The 17,064-nt window shown below is 42.7% G+C and overlaps 1 protein-coding gene across 2 annotated transcripts in view; it reads left to right on the top strand.

Annotated features, from left to right (window-relative positions):
- The window catches only part of TGFA (transforming growth factor alpha), a 103,849-nt gene that overhangs the window by 70,404 nt on the left and 16,381 nt on the right, over positions 1-17,064 (top strand). Inside the window, exon 3 of one of the 2 annotated variants that reach the window (XM_032291820.1) lies at positions 16,889-17,009. In XM_032291820.1, coding sequence (XP_032147711.1) covers positions 16,889-17,009 — 121 coding nt within the window. The remainder of the gene's footprint in view (positions 1-16,888; positions 17,010-17,064) is intronic. The other variant, XM_032291821.1, reaches the window with a different exon arrangement.

Consider the following 17,064-nt stretch of genomic DNA (forward strand, 5'->3'; position numbering starts at 1 on the left):
TATAGAAAGGGAGACTTATTCTGTGTGGCTTCCAAGGATGGAATTCAAAACATTACACGGAAGTTTCTGGGAGGCAGATTTCAATGTGGTTTAAGGAAGAACCTCCTAACAATAATCTGCCCCAAATAGAATGCCAATACTAAGGCAGCGCATTCTATTTGGGGCAGTAGTACTTAGTACTACCTTAGAGACTGAGCCCCTGAGTACTGGAAGAGTAGAGCACAGGCTGGGTGCCCCCACCTAGGGACACCATATGCAGGGCCCTGACTGGGAGAAAGTTAGCTGTGAGTACCTCTAATTCTTTGATATTTCACTTCTGGGTTAGAGAGAATTTTGTGAAATGAGACCCTTAGGGCTTCATTTCTTTTAATTTTGAGGAAAAACAAATTTTTCATGGAACTATGAGGTCTTTGCTTCTGAATCAGAATGGATTGGAGAAACTATTGGAAGGTAAAATGACCCTGGTGTTTCTGAAATCCCCAAACGCTTCTTCTTTTAAGAGCAGAGTTCCAAGTTGTTTGGTTTACACTTTGCCCTTGGGGATTTAAACCAGGAATTCCCACCTTTTTTATGAGGCAGAGCCTTTAGATCATGGAAGGAATATTGGCAGGAATATTGGAATACGGCAGGAATATTGGCATTGAGTTTTCCTCACTGGGAATCCTGGCACACCTTGGAGAGAGGGAGGGGGGTGCAGCTCTGGGGGATATTGTCTGGGGAAGACTCAAATATCCACCAATGGAAATCAGTCCATTCTTTGAGTATCCAAAAATACGAGCTGATGCTTTGCTGGGGATTCCCATAGGGAGAACTGAGAATGCACTTGTTTTTAAAGTAGCCTCCTGGAAAAACTTTTTAAATGGTTGGTCAGGGTGGTGAGGCATTGTTATATTGGTCACCATGTGGGCACATAATGTAGAAAATGTCCATAAGAAAAGGGTTTCTGGGGAAATTAAAGGAACACTAGAACATACCACATTTACTCCTCCCTTTGCCCAGTCTACCCTTGGACACTCATTGAAATGATCAGTGAAATATGAAACTATTTCTAAATGCATATCAGTACTAGAAATTCTGAAGAATTTCTGCCAGTGAACATGCTTCGGTGGCAGCCCTCTTACCCCAGTCCAACAACCACTCCTCTGGAAGTCAGGATTGTCAGCAGCAGAATCATCCAAATAGCCCAACCTTGGAAAACCAAGGCATCAGGGTGAGGGCAGGCCATCTGGATCCTGTCAGCACCTCAATAAAGGACACAGTCAAAGCCACAATAAGTGACAAACTCAGGCATCTCACTCTTGGCATGGCACGACTGTCTGGAAAACACTGGGGAAAAGAGAAAACTCTTTGCTGCGTACGTTGTCTCCTGCTTCTACCAAATAGGTTTCTTAGGTATTTGAAGGTATTACAATTAAACTTCCCCTTTTCTGTCTTTATCTGGGCCCACAATATTGACTACGGCCATTGTCTCTGATGGAACCCACCTTAACTCCCCATCATGCTACATGAAAGCAGTTTGTTCTCTGTAAAGATGATGATGCAAGACATTGCTGGCCACAAGAAAGGATTTCATCATATGAGAAGAGTTCTTGAGGAATTTCAACGAATGCCTCTATTCCTAAGAAATGGGTAAAAATATTGAATAATCTAATTTATGTCTTCAAGACTGAAGCTGACATTTCATCTATGAAACAAGAAACAGCTGCAAAGAGATGACAGACTATGGTAACCAATTTTAAATCTACAATGCACTAATAAGCAGATTAGCTTTCACAATAAATCAAATCAGTAATTTTTTTTTTAATGGGCTGGGAAATTTCTCCCAAAATTCAGGACTCAAAGACAAAAATAATGAGGAAAAAAAGGAAAAAAGAACCAGGTGATCCAATATACAGATAATTCCAAAAGGAAAAAAGAAAACAAACTAAGTCTGATACAATCATCAAAGATCATTAAAGAGAACTTTCTTCAGCTGAAAAAGATTTGTCCTTAAGATTGAAAGCATTAACTTCAGTGTAATTTAACCAGTTCTCATCGCAAAGAAAAGGTGAACATAAAAACAGGTTACAAAGGAATATAGTAAAGTAAAGTATAGTATAAAGGAGTATAGTAAAGGAATATAGTAAATCTAGCTTCAGTTTTTCCATCAACTATATGCCAGAAGTCAGTAGTGGGAGGCCAATGGGATCCACAGCTCATGACCCAAGTTGTCATTCATATGCAAAGCCACATACATAATTGGAACATAGACAGATGTTCTCAGACATATACTATTTCATTATGTGGGTATACCTCTCACATGCCCTCCCCGGAAAAAAAATGTCCAAAGAGCCTCTTCAGCTAGATAACAGCTGTATCAAGACAAAAAACCCCAAATAGGGAGGATATAATTTTTTTTAAAACAGTGATAATGTATCCAAGTAACTGTTGTCAATTTAGTTATACTAGTACAGATGTCAAAATTAATTATTGAAATAGAAGTTATATATAAAATAATGAGGAAATGAAATCAGATGACAGTAATAAAAACTGGTAACTGGGAAGAAAAAAAGGAAGTAAGTATGCTAATTTTTTAGCTAATGACAGATCAGATTTCATTCTTCACATTGATAATTGAGAAAATAAACTCAATTTTTTAAAAATTTAAACATCAACACATTAAAAAGAGCATGTATATTATAAATCACCACAAAAGGGGAAAGAAGTCAAAGAAACATGATCTTTTATACAAAAGGCAAAAAAGACAAACTACTAAAAATAAGCATTTGTAAAATGTTTTCTAAAAACAGGTTATTTCTTTCTCAGTAATAAGACAGCAAGTCATTTTCTTAGGATGTTTGTATTTCCAAAATTTATACAATGAACATGCATAACTTTTTAAATAACAAATTATAAAATCCCTTGTGGGGGCTATTATAAAAAGTTACTTGACGTGTAACATATTACCAGTAAAACTAAAGAATGGGTGGATGAGAAGTTCCCAGTGATAATAAGATATGATCAAGATCTGGGCCAGGATGGTTGTGCATTTTTTTTCCAGTGGTATTGATTTAAGATTTTGCAGCTGGTAAGATACATGATCACGGCCATTTGGAGAACCATGGGGAACCCATCTTCTATGTCAAGAAGATTGATGTTATAGTAGGGACCATGCTGTCCTGCCTTGATGGTTTCTGCCCAGAGGGTTTTGAGAATGCAGTAAATTTACATCAGCTGTACATCATTTCTGTTAAAACAGCTGTGCCCTGCCTGCTGTCAATTGTGGTTGTACCACTTTATATTTTGTTTTATAGAGTTGCAGAAGCAGTCTTTGCTTCTTCCACACTTTGTTCAGTTACAAAGCTGATCTCATTCCTCACCCCAAAAGACTGTTACTACCCCTGGAGAGGTTTGTGACGGTTGACCTGATCCTTCCAGCACGAAAAACGGACAGAACAGATCTTAAGCTGAGGACCAGGGTTTCAAAGTGGAGCCTCCAAGTCAGGGCCAGATTGAATTCAGATTGCAAGCGCAGGGCATGTTGGTGTTTGGGTGGTTGTTCCCAGAAAAGACAATGAGAGAAAGACAGGATAGGATATAATTTATTGTGAGGTTTCACCCCATATTAGAAATTCTCTAACCAACTCCCAAACAATGTTTCAGGCTTCAGGCTTAGCATTACAGTAACACTCCCTGCTATAACATATAAACCCTGAATGTTATTTCCTGCTCATGTCAAAGGCTCTACAGGTTTTCCTGGCACTGCAGATTTCTTGCCATGTGCATAATCAAGGACCCAGGCTCCTTCCATCCTGTGGCTACTGTCTCCTCCATGTCCTTGCAGGAGCCTCTCTATTCAGACAACAGCTGGGAAAAGACAAAGGGAGCTCACACAGGTCGGTTCTTACAGTCTAAGCCTGGAAGAGGAGCTTACCTCTGCTCAGATCCATTGGCCATATCCTGGTCACGTAGTCACACCTAACTGCAAGGGAGGCTGGGAAATGTAGTTTGTATTCTCAGGAGAGAAAGGACTCCAGATTTAGGGAAACTCCTGAGAGTCTCTGTCGCATACTTTATCTTTTGTGTATTCCCTGCCTCCTTCAGAGAGCAGATTCCCAGATGAACTCTTTCAACTAAAAGGAAAAAAAAGTGACATAAGTATAGTGGTTGGAAATGAAATGGATCATATAGGCTGTGCTCTTCTGGGGTTTTGTTGTTGTTTGCAGTGGGAGTGTTTGAGGTTTCTGTCCCTAGAGACCAAGCCTGAGGTCATCTCTTACCAAACATCTTTCTTCTGAGCATCGTGTCTTCTCTAAATGATTATTTTGTCTCCTTCCTCCTTATTCCTTTTTAATGATAAAACATGAGAAAGTAACATGATTTTTGTCGTGCAGATTAAATCTAGATTCCTCAAGGCCAGGCTTCTATAACACTACAATTCTATCTGGGAATAAAACATTACAAATACAAACTGGTTACACTTTTAACTGTGTTTATAATGTTGTGGGGTTTTAATTTTAAATAATGGTTGTGTTCAAACTCTAAAATGTTCACTTCATGAAATTTGAAAATGTATAAAAGAAAATAATTGCCCATAATCCCACCACTCTATTAACACCTTGGCTTCTTTCCTCTTGAATATAATCTTGACTGAAAGGCTTTTATCTAAGGACAACCAAAATCATCTGTAAAAAACTCAGAGGGAAGAGGAAAGAGAGTCACATTTTTGTCATGGGACATAGCCCCAACTACAAATTCACTTCTATGTTTTTAAGACTGTTGAGCTTTGCCTTAAATTTACCTCTGTATTGTTCAGTTTCTTTGCTTAAAATGTGGAGTATCCTTCTTCCTCCCACACTACATCTGCAAACTGCAGATGAAAAGGGCACCTGTCAAAAGTTCTGAGGACATAAAATGTTCTAGAAAAGCAATCATCCCAATAGTGCTTATATGTGCTCAGTGTAGACAGTTTAAAGGGATTATGGTTCAAAGACTCAACAAGAGGAAGCATTTTTTTCTTAAGGGTGGATTGAGAGTTTCCTGCCAACCACTTTACCTAACAATTTTTATATTTATAAGGAGAATAGAGAGGCACACAAAGACTGCAAAGCAGGTAGCCCTGGGCTCTAACGGGGCTGCTCGTTCAACAAAGCCAGACCAGTATTCTCCACCCAGCAGGACTGGGCTCCGGTTCCCAGAGCCATTCACATTCTCGTTCAAAGCCGGCTGATGAGAGACAAACATAGATCCCCTTGTTTACTTTGTGAATGGAACTTGGAAGTAAAGTATTTTCAAAATGCTAGTTGACACCATTTGGATGTAATTACAATAAGGGGCTTTCTGGTTTGAAGATAGGAAAGAAGGAAATGATTTGTCTCTTTGAAATCAAATTATTACATATTAAAAGAAAAGGGGGAGGCTTTGCTTCCAGTCCTCAAAGCAAAATAATTACCTGTAATTTTCTTAATTTTTTTTTTCTTAAAATTACTAAGGCCAAGGTAGGAATAGAAGAAGCAACCTGGGAGCTGGAGAATGGGGTCATGAAGAGGAAGAGGAGCTTAGGGGGAGAGAGTGTGATCTTCATCCAGTACATTTCCCATCTATTTCCATTGCATTTTAACAAATAATGAATGTAGAATGATGATTGGCAGGCTGCTTGTGGAGTCTAACACCTGCCTCTCTCCTCCTTATGCCCTTTGGGGGAGGTGGTGCTGTTCCCAGGGGGAGGTGGGGGTACAGGTAAGTGGCCAAGCTGAAATATGTATGTCGTGCATCTTTAGATGGATAGGGTCTGGTTTTAGCCCACACTTAACATGATTCCACTGAGGTTTTGTTTTAATTTCCTAAACCCTCTTTGCTAATTAAAGCCACTTGCCTTGGGACTCTTAGCCCTTTTAATTCTAAAATACCCCTAAATTTTCCTGGTAATTCCTGATTTGTTTATTTTCCAAATGAGTCATTTTGTGTACGTGGAAGATGCCCATAAGGATTTCTTAACCCTCAGCTCTCTCACACACATCCACACACACACACACATCCACACATGCACACACATCCACGCATGCCTTCTGAAGTGACAGTGTGCTGTATTCAAAAGGGTGAGAGCTTTAGAGAAAACCAACCATGAGTTCTGGTCTCAGCTCTGCTGTTTGCTGACTCCGCGGCATTGAACAACCGTAACCCCTGTCTGTTCCACTTTCCTCATCTATAAGATGAGATGGTGAGGACTTCCTTGCAATATTTTTGTGGGGATTAATAGAATTCTCTCTATAAAATGCTGGGCATAGCACTTGCAGTTAGTAGACAATCTAATAGTAGCTGCTACTAATAATGATATCATCATCATCATCATATTATTAGTAGTAGCAGCTACTAATGCAAGTCCAACCTCAGAAAATTCTACATTGGGTGAAAAACTCTAAGCCCAGGTACTTTAGATGGACTGGAAAGCTGGCAAAATACTTCTGTGTTCATGTTATCTGATTTTCTTCTCCTTGTTGGAAAAGAAAAAGGTACCAAAATTATGCAAACTCTGCTTTTGCCTTCAAAATAAGCATGATGTACTTCACTGGGGCTTCTCTGATTGTATCTGTTTTCCCAGTACACACACACATACAGACACACACACGGCTGCTATGTTATCAATAACCAGTGTCTTTGTAGGAAAGTAGAAACTAAATTGTCTGCTTCTTTACCAGTATCTTTGTTTGAATTTGGTTCCATCCCATCTGATACCCCTTGGGTTTTTCCCAAAGGGAGAAATGATCAGAGGGAATTAAAATGGCTCAGATGTTCCCTTAGGTTTCCCCCACAGCATCTTGTTCAAAGCTGCAAAAGCAATTCAGAAGTCCATCTTAGGCCTGCTCTGGGCTCCTGGACAAGAGCATTGTGTAGCCCAGAGGTTCCTGCCCTGATGGGGGACATGCTTTGTGGAAGGCCTGATAGCATCTCATGTACCAGCCACCACCCTACTTCCAGCAACTCCTCACTTAACCATCATCCCTGGACCTGTAGAAATCTCTTTTGCATCTATATTTTCAACCACTGCTCCCTTGTGAGAATAATAAGTTCCATATTTATAATTCCCCATTCCTCCCCCAGATAAAGTAATACTTTCTCTTGTTTCTCCTAAAAGTGCCCCTTTCTGATTACTAGAAGATGTTCACAGTGAAGTGTTCTGCTTCCTCACTGCCAGTGTGATTTGTGGGTTGGGATCATGTGCCTTCTCAGCATTTGTCTTTCTGGACTTGAATAGCGTCTTAATTTTCTATAGCTCTTCAGTCTCTCAATATCAGAGAACACGGAGATAAAATTTCAGTTCTAATGCATTCCAGCTACATGTCCATTGACAAGGTTATCTAAGCTTCAGTTTTGTTTTCTTATCTTAAAGATGAATAATGTTAACCCCACAGGATGATTTTGATGTTTAGTGAGATCATATGGAGGCCCTGCCCTTCAGTGGGGATGGAGGGGTGGGTAGGATCCAAAGTCAGCATATGATCAGGGAAAGGTAAAAATCAAATGGGGTCAAAATTGGTCAATATTGGAAAAGATCACTGAAGAATTAGTACATTTTTCAGGGATTATGTTATAGGAAAAATATGCTATCTTTTAAGCATAGGAGTTCTCTGAGTAAATTGAGAATCTGGGGTTGGGGATGGTAGTAAGAAAAATGGCCCTGCCCCACCCCACCCAGCTGAACAAGTGGAACAGCAAGAGAGCTGTAGCACTAAGGTTACCTTTCTCTCTCTCACTGCTTAACTACAATGAAGGCCCCTTGTCTCTTAAATGATGGTACTGCAAGGCTAAACTCTGTTTTCAAACGGTTTTGTATCCATCATTTAAAAGATATTCAGTGTTCTTGGGTTTAATAATGAATGAGTTGCATAATTATATTTAATCTCCACCATCCCACAAAGACAGCAAAATTGAGTGCCCCTCATTAGTTGGTAACACTTGGGATCAATTTCCTACTGTAAATGTGATGGCGATTCCTTTTCCGTAACTCGGCTGACATCCACTGCTCATTTGAAAATTCTGTCTTTGTTCTGCCCGCACACACAGCCACAGGAAATGCCCTATCGATCAGCTTCCTTGATGGGGCGTTGCTCTCTCTGCAAAGGTCAGTAGCCTTGCCACACTAGATACTGACAGTGCCCTTCCTCTTTGGGATCATTCATAAAAATAAAGAATTATTCTCACCTCCCCCACATGCCCCTGCTCACCAGGTCTCTCTGGACAGGCACTGGGTTCTAGACCATTTATTTCTCTAAGCTCTGGCTTAGCAGTTCTACCACCCGAGTGTAAGCCTCCCCATCAGCCTCCTTCAACTCTACAGCTGGCTCTGCAGGTTCAAGCATCACCTCCCGAGCTTGGAGTTCCACCTGTCTAAACTGGGCCTGCTGCCATCCTGAAGCCAGCCTCCGATCCCAGAAGTGAGGCCAGAGCCTTGGATGACTCCAGCCTGGCCTCAGGGTGGAATAGAGGCCTTGATACTGGGGTGTATCAGATTTATACCCCCTCACTTTCCCTGGTAGATACTGCTGACTTCTATCTTTTACTAAATTAATCTACTGCCTTTTCTCCTAGACATCCAAAAAGCATTAGTCGGCTTTGCCATTGTAGTATCTGAAGACAAAATATTTAGTCCCAGGTCAGAAGCTTTGGCTGATAGTTCCTACTAAAAAGCCAGACGTCATGATTAAGTTGTCAGAAAGTTAGCCATGATATCTGAGGAAGTTATGAAATGCCTATAAATGATGTAAGCTCTGCAGCGGGCAAACGTGTTCACAACTTTTGACATCTGGGGAAGAGAGTTAAGAGCCACGAGCTCAGCCGGCTCCCACTGACCAGCGCAGCATGAAGTCCAATTAGGGCTGCTTTTAAAGGGGGTGATTGTGCTGAGTGGTGTGGACGCCGCTCCCAGGGGAGCAGGGCTGCTGGAAGGAGCTGTCCAGATGGCTGTCTCCCAGCCTCCTCTGAACCACGGAGACCCCTCCTGTGAATTGGATGGGGGATTTCCTTGCCCCTCGATTGCTATTCCAGACCCTCTTCCTGTGAGTGGGGTTGGACTCCAGTTCCTATTAGTGGGTCTGTGGTCTCTGGGCAAAGCTTTCACAGCTTCCCCAGAGAGCAGTGGTGTCTGCAAGATGTGCGTTTGGTTAACATGCTGGAGGGGCCTCTCATAAATTTCATGGCAACAGGAACTGAGTGGCTTTGAAACTCCAGCTGCTGGTGTTCTCGGTATGAGGTCTGTTCCGAAAACTGGAACATTTGCTTTTCCTATCATCAGCCCCGAGTGCTACTCAGACTTGGTGTCTGGAGGTGGCCGGCCAGAGCTCTGGGGGCCACGACCAGTCCTCTGCCCTCAGCTGGTACATTTTGGGGAGACTTTCTTTGAACATTTCCTGCTGGCCTTTGCCACCTTCCTTTTCTAAGTGATTTTTTTTTTTTTTAAATTTTAAGTCTCTAGTCCTTTCCTTCCCTCACTCACTATTTTCATGAATTTTCAGGAAAAAAGAGTGGGAGTGGGAGAGTGAAGGGAGGTAGAGAAAAAAATAGGGAGAGAGAGAAAAGCAGGAAGAAAAAAAGGCAGACTCAGATTGAGAGAGAGGCTGAGAGAATCATTCTTAGGAAAGATACCAGGAATTTGGGATTTCCTTGTAATGCTCATTTTTATAAAATAACTAGAAGCAGTTTTGCCCCCCAAGGAGGAGATGGTGCTCTAAGTTATGGAGCAAACTCTTGTCCATCAACAACGTTATCTAAGCTTCAGTTTCATTTTCTTATCTAAAAAATAGAGACTATTTAGGTTAAGGCAGGCCGCCTACCCTGCCTCAACTTGGGGGATGATGTAAGGAAAGCCCCTGGTACCCCCGTCCCTGCCTTCCGCCACCTTCACCAAAGTGCCGTTCTTATTTATTTATTTATTTATTAAACTTCTAAGCCTTTATTGCATATTAATAAAACAAATCTTTGCATATACAGCAATGTAAAACTTCTAAAAATATTAAATTCCTAATAACTAGGGACAATTGGTATGAAGAAGGGATGATGAGCACTGGTACAGAACACTCTGCACCAACACACAGAATTCACTGTTGTGCAAATGACCAATAGTAAAAATTTTAAAGATGGCACAATCCTAGCAGGCAATCTTTCTTTTGTTTACCAGATACAACATTTAACAGTTATTTAAATGTAATCCTGAAGCAGCCTGCAAATCTTACCTTTTGCTTTTAGTTCTGTCAGTGTGGTCCCTATCTTTGTGGTCCCTATCCCTGTCCTTTTCTCCTTCTCTATGTTTACTTTTCTCTCGTTCTTTGTCCTTCTCATAGTCTTCACTTTTAGGTTTATCTGGCTTCTTGTCTACATTCCTACTATCTCTGCTTGCTTTGCCATCTGCTCCTCGATCACCATGTGATAACCGTGCCCTCTCTTTATCTTTGTGCCCTTCCTCCCTGCTTTTTCTGTCTCTGTCTTTGTCTTGGCGTCTGTCTCTGCGTCTATGCCTTTCAGATTCTTGCTCCCATTCCATTTCATGTCGCTCTCTTTTCAAGTGGTGTGAATCACTATAAAATCTCTGGTGTTCCCCTTTACCCCTATTAAATGGCCTGTCCAGTTGCTGCTGGTCTTGCCTACCCCAAGGGTCACTATGGCGCCTTTCTGGTCTCCGAATGTCTTTAACCTGGTAAAAATTCTGCAGCCCTATATACCTTGATGCTTGTGAGAGAGGACCCATCATACGCTGTGGCTGACCTGGGAGATGAACAACAGGTGGCCAGGGAACCATGGGATTTTGAGCAAAGCCAAAGCCTGGAGGGGGAAGTAACGGAGGTGGCAAATGTGGTGGAAATCCAAACATGCTTTGTGGGGGAAAATTAGGAGGCCCTGGAAATGGAAATCCAGATGGGCTAGACTTGAGATGTTGAAGGTTGGGCTGCTGTGGCCTCATGGGTGAAAAGTTTGTACTTGTTCTGGGGCTGGTGCTTCTGGAAGTAAAGGTGATGCTTTTAGAAGGAAATTCTGATGGACATGTGTTTCCAACTTCAAAATGAGATGTCACTGCTGCTGATCCTCTTCTAAATGGGTGCACAGTTTCAATATTTTGCATTAAAACATCTTCCTGTAAGGGTTTTGCTTGTTCTGCCTGAGAAGTCTGTATGTTTTCTACTGTTGGTGAGTTTTATGCAACTTTTAAATTATCACTCTGCTGAACACATGAGTTTTTCTCTACAGAACACAACTTTTCCTCTATATTGATTTGTTCTGTTAAGTGCTGCTTGTTGTGCGATAGGCCAGGCAGGATGTGTTTTTCTCCATTCCGGCAACTATCTCCGTCTTTGCTTTCTGAAGCAGTTAGGGGCTGACTTCGTCCAGCTGCCTGCCTAGGATCCCTTTTCAGGTTGAAAAGTGCCTTTCATAGGAATAGCCTTGTCTGCCTGGGCTGACCCTGCTGTGGTACTGGGGGTGTTCTTTGCTGAGTCTGGGAGGATCTAAAACAAACACCTTTAGAGGCCCCCAAATGAGAACAGTTACTCCTCCCTCACTGGTTGCAGATGGCTTTAGCAAAGCACATCAGCCCATAAGGCTTGCACAGCACCCTTGGAACACATAAGGCCCGATGCCACCCCTCCCACAGCTGGCTCACCCCAAAGGTGCACAGGAAGAGCAGGGCGGCCACAGTGTGGCTCACCTTTGGGACTGCGGTTTGACCCACTCCTCCCTGTCCACTTACTTCTCAAGTTTGAACCACATCCCCTATTCGAAAACCCATGACAAGCTCCAAAGCTGCCCAGCATGCCGGTGGAAGCAGGACCCATCCTGCACATGGTGCACATTGAACTTCTCCAGGACAGCACCCTGTGCAAAGAGCCTTGAACTTGAATTAAATGCTTGTTTTTAGGATATTTGGTTATATGCAGTGGGGGGAGGCATGAGGGGAATGCACATAACAGAATAGAAAGAGTAAGCTTAGATGCGTGCTTGTGTGCAGTGTGTACTTACATGGTTCTCTCTACATGGTGGATTACAGACGAGTTTTATTCTCTAATATGGTATTGATTATATATTGATTTATTTTAGTTTCCTAAAATGTATCACTTTTGTAATTAGAAAATGTCTTGAAACATTTGAAAAAGTTTCAAGAGTGAATGTATCATGAGTGTAGTTAGGAAAAGTTTTTTTTTTTTTTAAATAATGTTTTAATGATAATCCACTAGCATCAAGCTCCCTCCATCCCCTCTGTGCCCCTTGGGCTAAGGCAGATAGGTGGAATTAAAGAGGACAAGAAGCTTGCACGCTAAGCCTCAGGCTCCTCGTTTCTACTCTGGTCTCTGAATACACAGAGTGAGACCACCACGTGTCATCTGCCATCACTGTTACTGTTTTGTTGTGTGGAATTTCTTCACAACTTGGACTCTTCTGGCTTCTTAGTGAGCTGTGTGAAGTGAAGGAACTGACGTTTTACACTAGCAGATGCTTCTTTGGGAAATTATTCTGGATGTCATCCGCCTTAGCACATGAAGTCTCCTTCAAAAACACCTGCAGAAGAGAAGTTGCTCTCTGACCATTACTCTCCAACCATAGGCTTAGGGAAAGCCGAGCCTGTCCTGCTTGTGCAGAACAGGCATATATGTTCCTAGCTAATGAACCTTATACATGCTTGCTTAGACTGCCAGGAGGCATAGCGTTGGATTTGTCACTTAGCTGTGGCATGTGCATGTGATTTTCTGCTGTCTTGGTGTATTAACCTGGTGCCTGTTTTGTTCATTGCTGCTCCTTACCCTTACTTTCCTTTGTCCCAATCTCTCCTTCCCTCTCTTACTTCCTGCATGTTTCTATCCCTCCCTCCCTCCCCTCTTCTCTCTCATCTCTCTCTTAACCCCGTCTCTCTCCACTCTGTCTCCCTGTCTCTTTCCCTCCTTCTTCCCTTTTATGCCCCTCTCCCTCTGTCCCTCTCCTTCTCTTTCTCCCACACACACTTATTTCTTGTTTGCATTACCTTTTTATGGCACCTATTTTTATAACACTTCCTAGTGTCAGTTATAAGAAGAGGCAAAGGTATCCATCAATAGGGGTGAAATGAGACCATAGCAGAGTCCACCCTTCTCCAATCAAGTTTTGGAGATCAGTGTTCCAAAAAGACAGATTCCGAGTTTTCTCTTTCTTTGAGTGTATTTCTACTGAACTAATACTTTATCAGGAAGAACCTCAGCAGATTTAAGGCTTTAGAATTGCACAGAAGTTTGAAGAGCTGGAAGATAATCAGCTCCAAAAAGGACCCCGGCCTTTCCACTTTTCCAAGAGCCCATTTATCCTTTGCTTCTGTGTGACACAAGCCTGTGTCTCAAACATTAAGGTGCATCAGAATCACCTGCAGGGGGCCAGGTGTATAATCCCAGCACTTTGGGAGGCCAAGGCAGGTGGATCACTTGAGCCCAGGAGTTCAAGACCAGCCTGGGCAATGTGGTAAAACTCTGTCTCAACTAAGATACAAAAATTAGCTGGATGTAGTGGTATGTACCTGTTAATCCCAGCTACTCTAGAGGCTGAGGTGTGAGGATTGCTTGAGCCTAGGAGGTCAAGGCTGCCGTGAGCCATGAATGTGCTACTGCACTCCAGCCTGAATGACAAAGTGAGACCCTAACAATAACAAAAAAATCACCTGCAGGGCAGACATTACAGTATAGCAATTCTATGTCAATAGGCCTGACTTTAAAAAATCACTTGGCAAGCTTGTCCCACAGATTGCTGAGCCCCACCCCAGAGATCCTGATTCAGTAGGTCTGGGCTGGGTAGGGGTAGCAGGCAGACTAGGGGAATGTGAAGCTGTCTGTCCACAGTTCACACTTGGAGGAACCCAGCTCAAAGCCCTGACAAGGAACTTTCGCTAGCCACTTGGAGGCGGTGGTTTAAACGGCCATTTGTGGAGCCTGTCAAAAGCCTTTTTAAACATGTACATTAAATTAGATCCACTAGCCCAGCAGTCCCCAACCTTTTTGGCACCAGGAACTAGTTGCATGGAATTTTTCCACAGACTTGGGAGGGGTGCTGGTTTCAGGATGATTCAAGCACATTACATTTACTGTGTACTTTATTCTTATTACATTGTAATATATAATGAAATAATTATACAAGTCACCATAATGTAGAATCTCTGGGATCCCTGAGCTGGTTTCTCCGCACTAGACAGTCCCATTTGGGAGACAGTAACAGATAATCAGATATTAGATTCTCATGAGAAGCATGCAGCCTAGATCCCTCACATGCACAGTTCACAACAGGTTTCCTGCTCCTGTGAGAATCTAATGCCCCTGCTAATCTGACAGGAGGCAGAGCTCAGGTGGTAATGTGAGCAGTGGGGAGCAGCTGTAAGTACAGGTGAAGCTTTGCTGCCTTGCCCACCTGCATTGGCCTCTAGAGTCTAGCCCTTTCATCTCTCTACATTTGCTCCTTGACAAGTTCAGTGAGCACAGGGAAGCCAGTTATGCAAACTACAGCAGACCCTTCCTGTCTCACTTCTATATCCAGCATCCACTGTTAGCCAGTGAATGGGCCGGTTCCTCAGCCACTCAGGCTAAGCACATGCAGGTGACTGTAACCAGCACAGGCAACTGGACCCAACAGTCCTGCAGACTCCTGCTCAAAGGAGGGTCCCCAGCAGCCCCAGGTTGATATCTCCACCTGGCTTTGGGCTTCTCTGCTTGTCCTCATGTGTGAAAGACAGTAACTGTCATTAAAGGCTAAAGGGGACACTTGGACTTTTAGTTACGCCTCACTGAATGTGTGGGGGGATTACATACTGGAGCGGTTTTACCACATGTGGTTATTCACTCATATCTTGGGATTGTCAGTGATGACAGTAGGAGAGCTAACAGCTGAGTGTCGTACCAGACAATCTCGAGTACAGAACTTAACAAGCATTACCTCATTCAACCACAGAGCCACCAGCGAGATAGGGTACCTCCTATCTTGTTACTGCAGGACTAGGAAAGGCCAGCTGCTTCATCCAGGTGGCAGAGGCAGGACTCAAACCCATGTCTCTGACTCCAAAGCCCATGCTCTTAAGCACTACACAGTATGTCTCCTTCAATGTCAAGGATTCTGTTGTATTTTTAGCCTCTGCTTTTCCCCTGGAATTATGGGATTTCTAAAATGATGACACTTCTAGAAGCAGCTCATGAATAGAAAAATAGCAACAGGAGTTTAATATTTAGTGATGGTCTAAAACCCCCCAAGATATGAAATGTTCTGTCCTTTCTCAGAGAGTAAGAGCTCCAGGAACATGGGTTTTTTTCCCCCAAAAATCTAAATAGGAAAGACTCACTGTGGAAATACCCTCTTAATACAAGCATTAAGAGGACCTGTTGAAAGAAACCGCGGAGTCTGCATCCATGGAGGTAAAATAGCTACATACTGGGCCTCAAATTTACTTTGGACAAAATGGGAGTGGAATAAAATAAGTCCAAAGTGCTGCCTGGTCAGCAGGTCTGTTGTGCATCATGGTGCTCCTGAATTGGTTGGCTATTTTTATTCCTGTCTGAAACTCAAGGATGGAAAACCCTGAGAGGTTTGGCGACCACCCCAAGCTCTTGAGAGTCATGGTACCAGGACTCTGAGTGGGACCCATCTCAGCCCCGACTCTGCCCTTTTTACTCTCTCCCCATTACGGGAAAGAGAAAAGAATTTCCCAACGCTGACTGTGCTGCTCTCACATGGGTTTCTTACTCTAAGTAATCTTTTCTATTTTTATTATTAAAGTTCCAGGGTGCGTGTTCAGGATGTGCAGGTCTGTTGTGTAGGTAAACGTGTGCCATGGTGGTTTCTTCCACCTAACAACCCATCACCTAGATATTAAGCCCAGCATGCATTTGCTCTTTTCCCCAATGCTCTCCCCCACTCCCTCCCCCAACAGGCCCCAGTGAGTGTTGTTCCCCTCCCTGTGTCCATGTGTTCTTATTGTTCAGCTCCCACTTATGAGTGAGAACATGCAGTGTTCGGTTTTCTGTTCCTGCATTAGTTTGCTGAGGATGATGGCTTCCAGCTTCATCCATGTCCCTGAAAGGATATGATCTCATTCCTTTCTATGGCTGCATAGTATTCCATGCTGTATATGTATCACATTTTATCTTGTCTGTCATTGATGAGTATTTGGGTTGATTCCACATGTTTGCTATTGTGAATAGGCCTGCCATGAACATACACATGTGTGTATCTTTATAATAGAATGATTTATATTCCTTTGGGTATATATCCAGTAATGGGGCTTTAAGTAATCTTTATAGCCTTATCACTCCTAATCCTACCAAGAGAAGCCCTGCTATCATCTTACTGTGTATCATTCCCAGACTTCATGTCTGATTTCTATTTGTGGTGGTGGTTTTTTTTTTTTTTAAGGAGGATCATATTATACAAACCATACTGGAAACCCATTTACTTTACTTACAATATATCATAAGCACCTTTTTGCATCACTAACTCTTCTGCCTCTCCATCAATTTAATGGTTACAGAATACTCCTTTGTACCTTTCTGCTGTTCTCTTGCTTTCAAAACAGATTTTTACAAAAGCTATCTGAAAAAAAAAGTCACTGTCAATTTGCAAAAGTGAAATTAGGTAGCTTTTGGGTTAAAATAGTAAAATTGTTCTGTTATCTTTGAATTACATTAATGGGGGGAGGAATTGTTTTGCTGTCTACAAAAACAAAAAGCTGGAAAGCACACTATGCAGAGGAGCTCTAGGCCCGTCCTAGGCTTCAGGAAGTGAGAGCTGAGGAGGGGGTGCCCCAGGTGGGAACCCAAAGTCCCAGCCATCACGGGCTCCGCTTTCTTGACTGGTAGGGTGGGAGTTGCGGGGTATACATGTCAACTGTTCCTGGAACTGAGCCCCGCATCTTTCCTCTCCCCAGCAGACCCGCCCATGGCCGCAGCAGTGGTGTCCCATTTTAATGACTGCCCAGATTCCCACACTCAGTTCTGCTTCCATGGAACCTGCAGGTTTTTGGTGCAAGAGGACAAGCCAGCATGTGTGTAAGTATCCCTTGTTCTCCTTGAGGTCTGGGGCTGGAGTCAGTCTAACATCTGA

The sequence above is a fragment of the Sapajus apella genome, unplaced genomic scaffold (assembly GCF_009761245.1).
Source record: "Sapajus apella isolate SASKATOON/1434 unplaced genomic scaffold, GSC_monkey_1.0 scaffold26, whole genome shotgun sequence".
Lineage (NCBI taxonomy): Eukaryota > Metazoa > Chordata > Mammalia > Primates > Cebidae > Sapajus > Sapajus apella.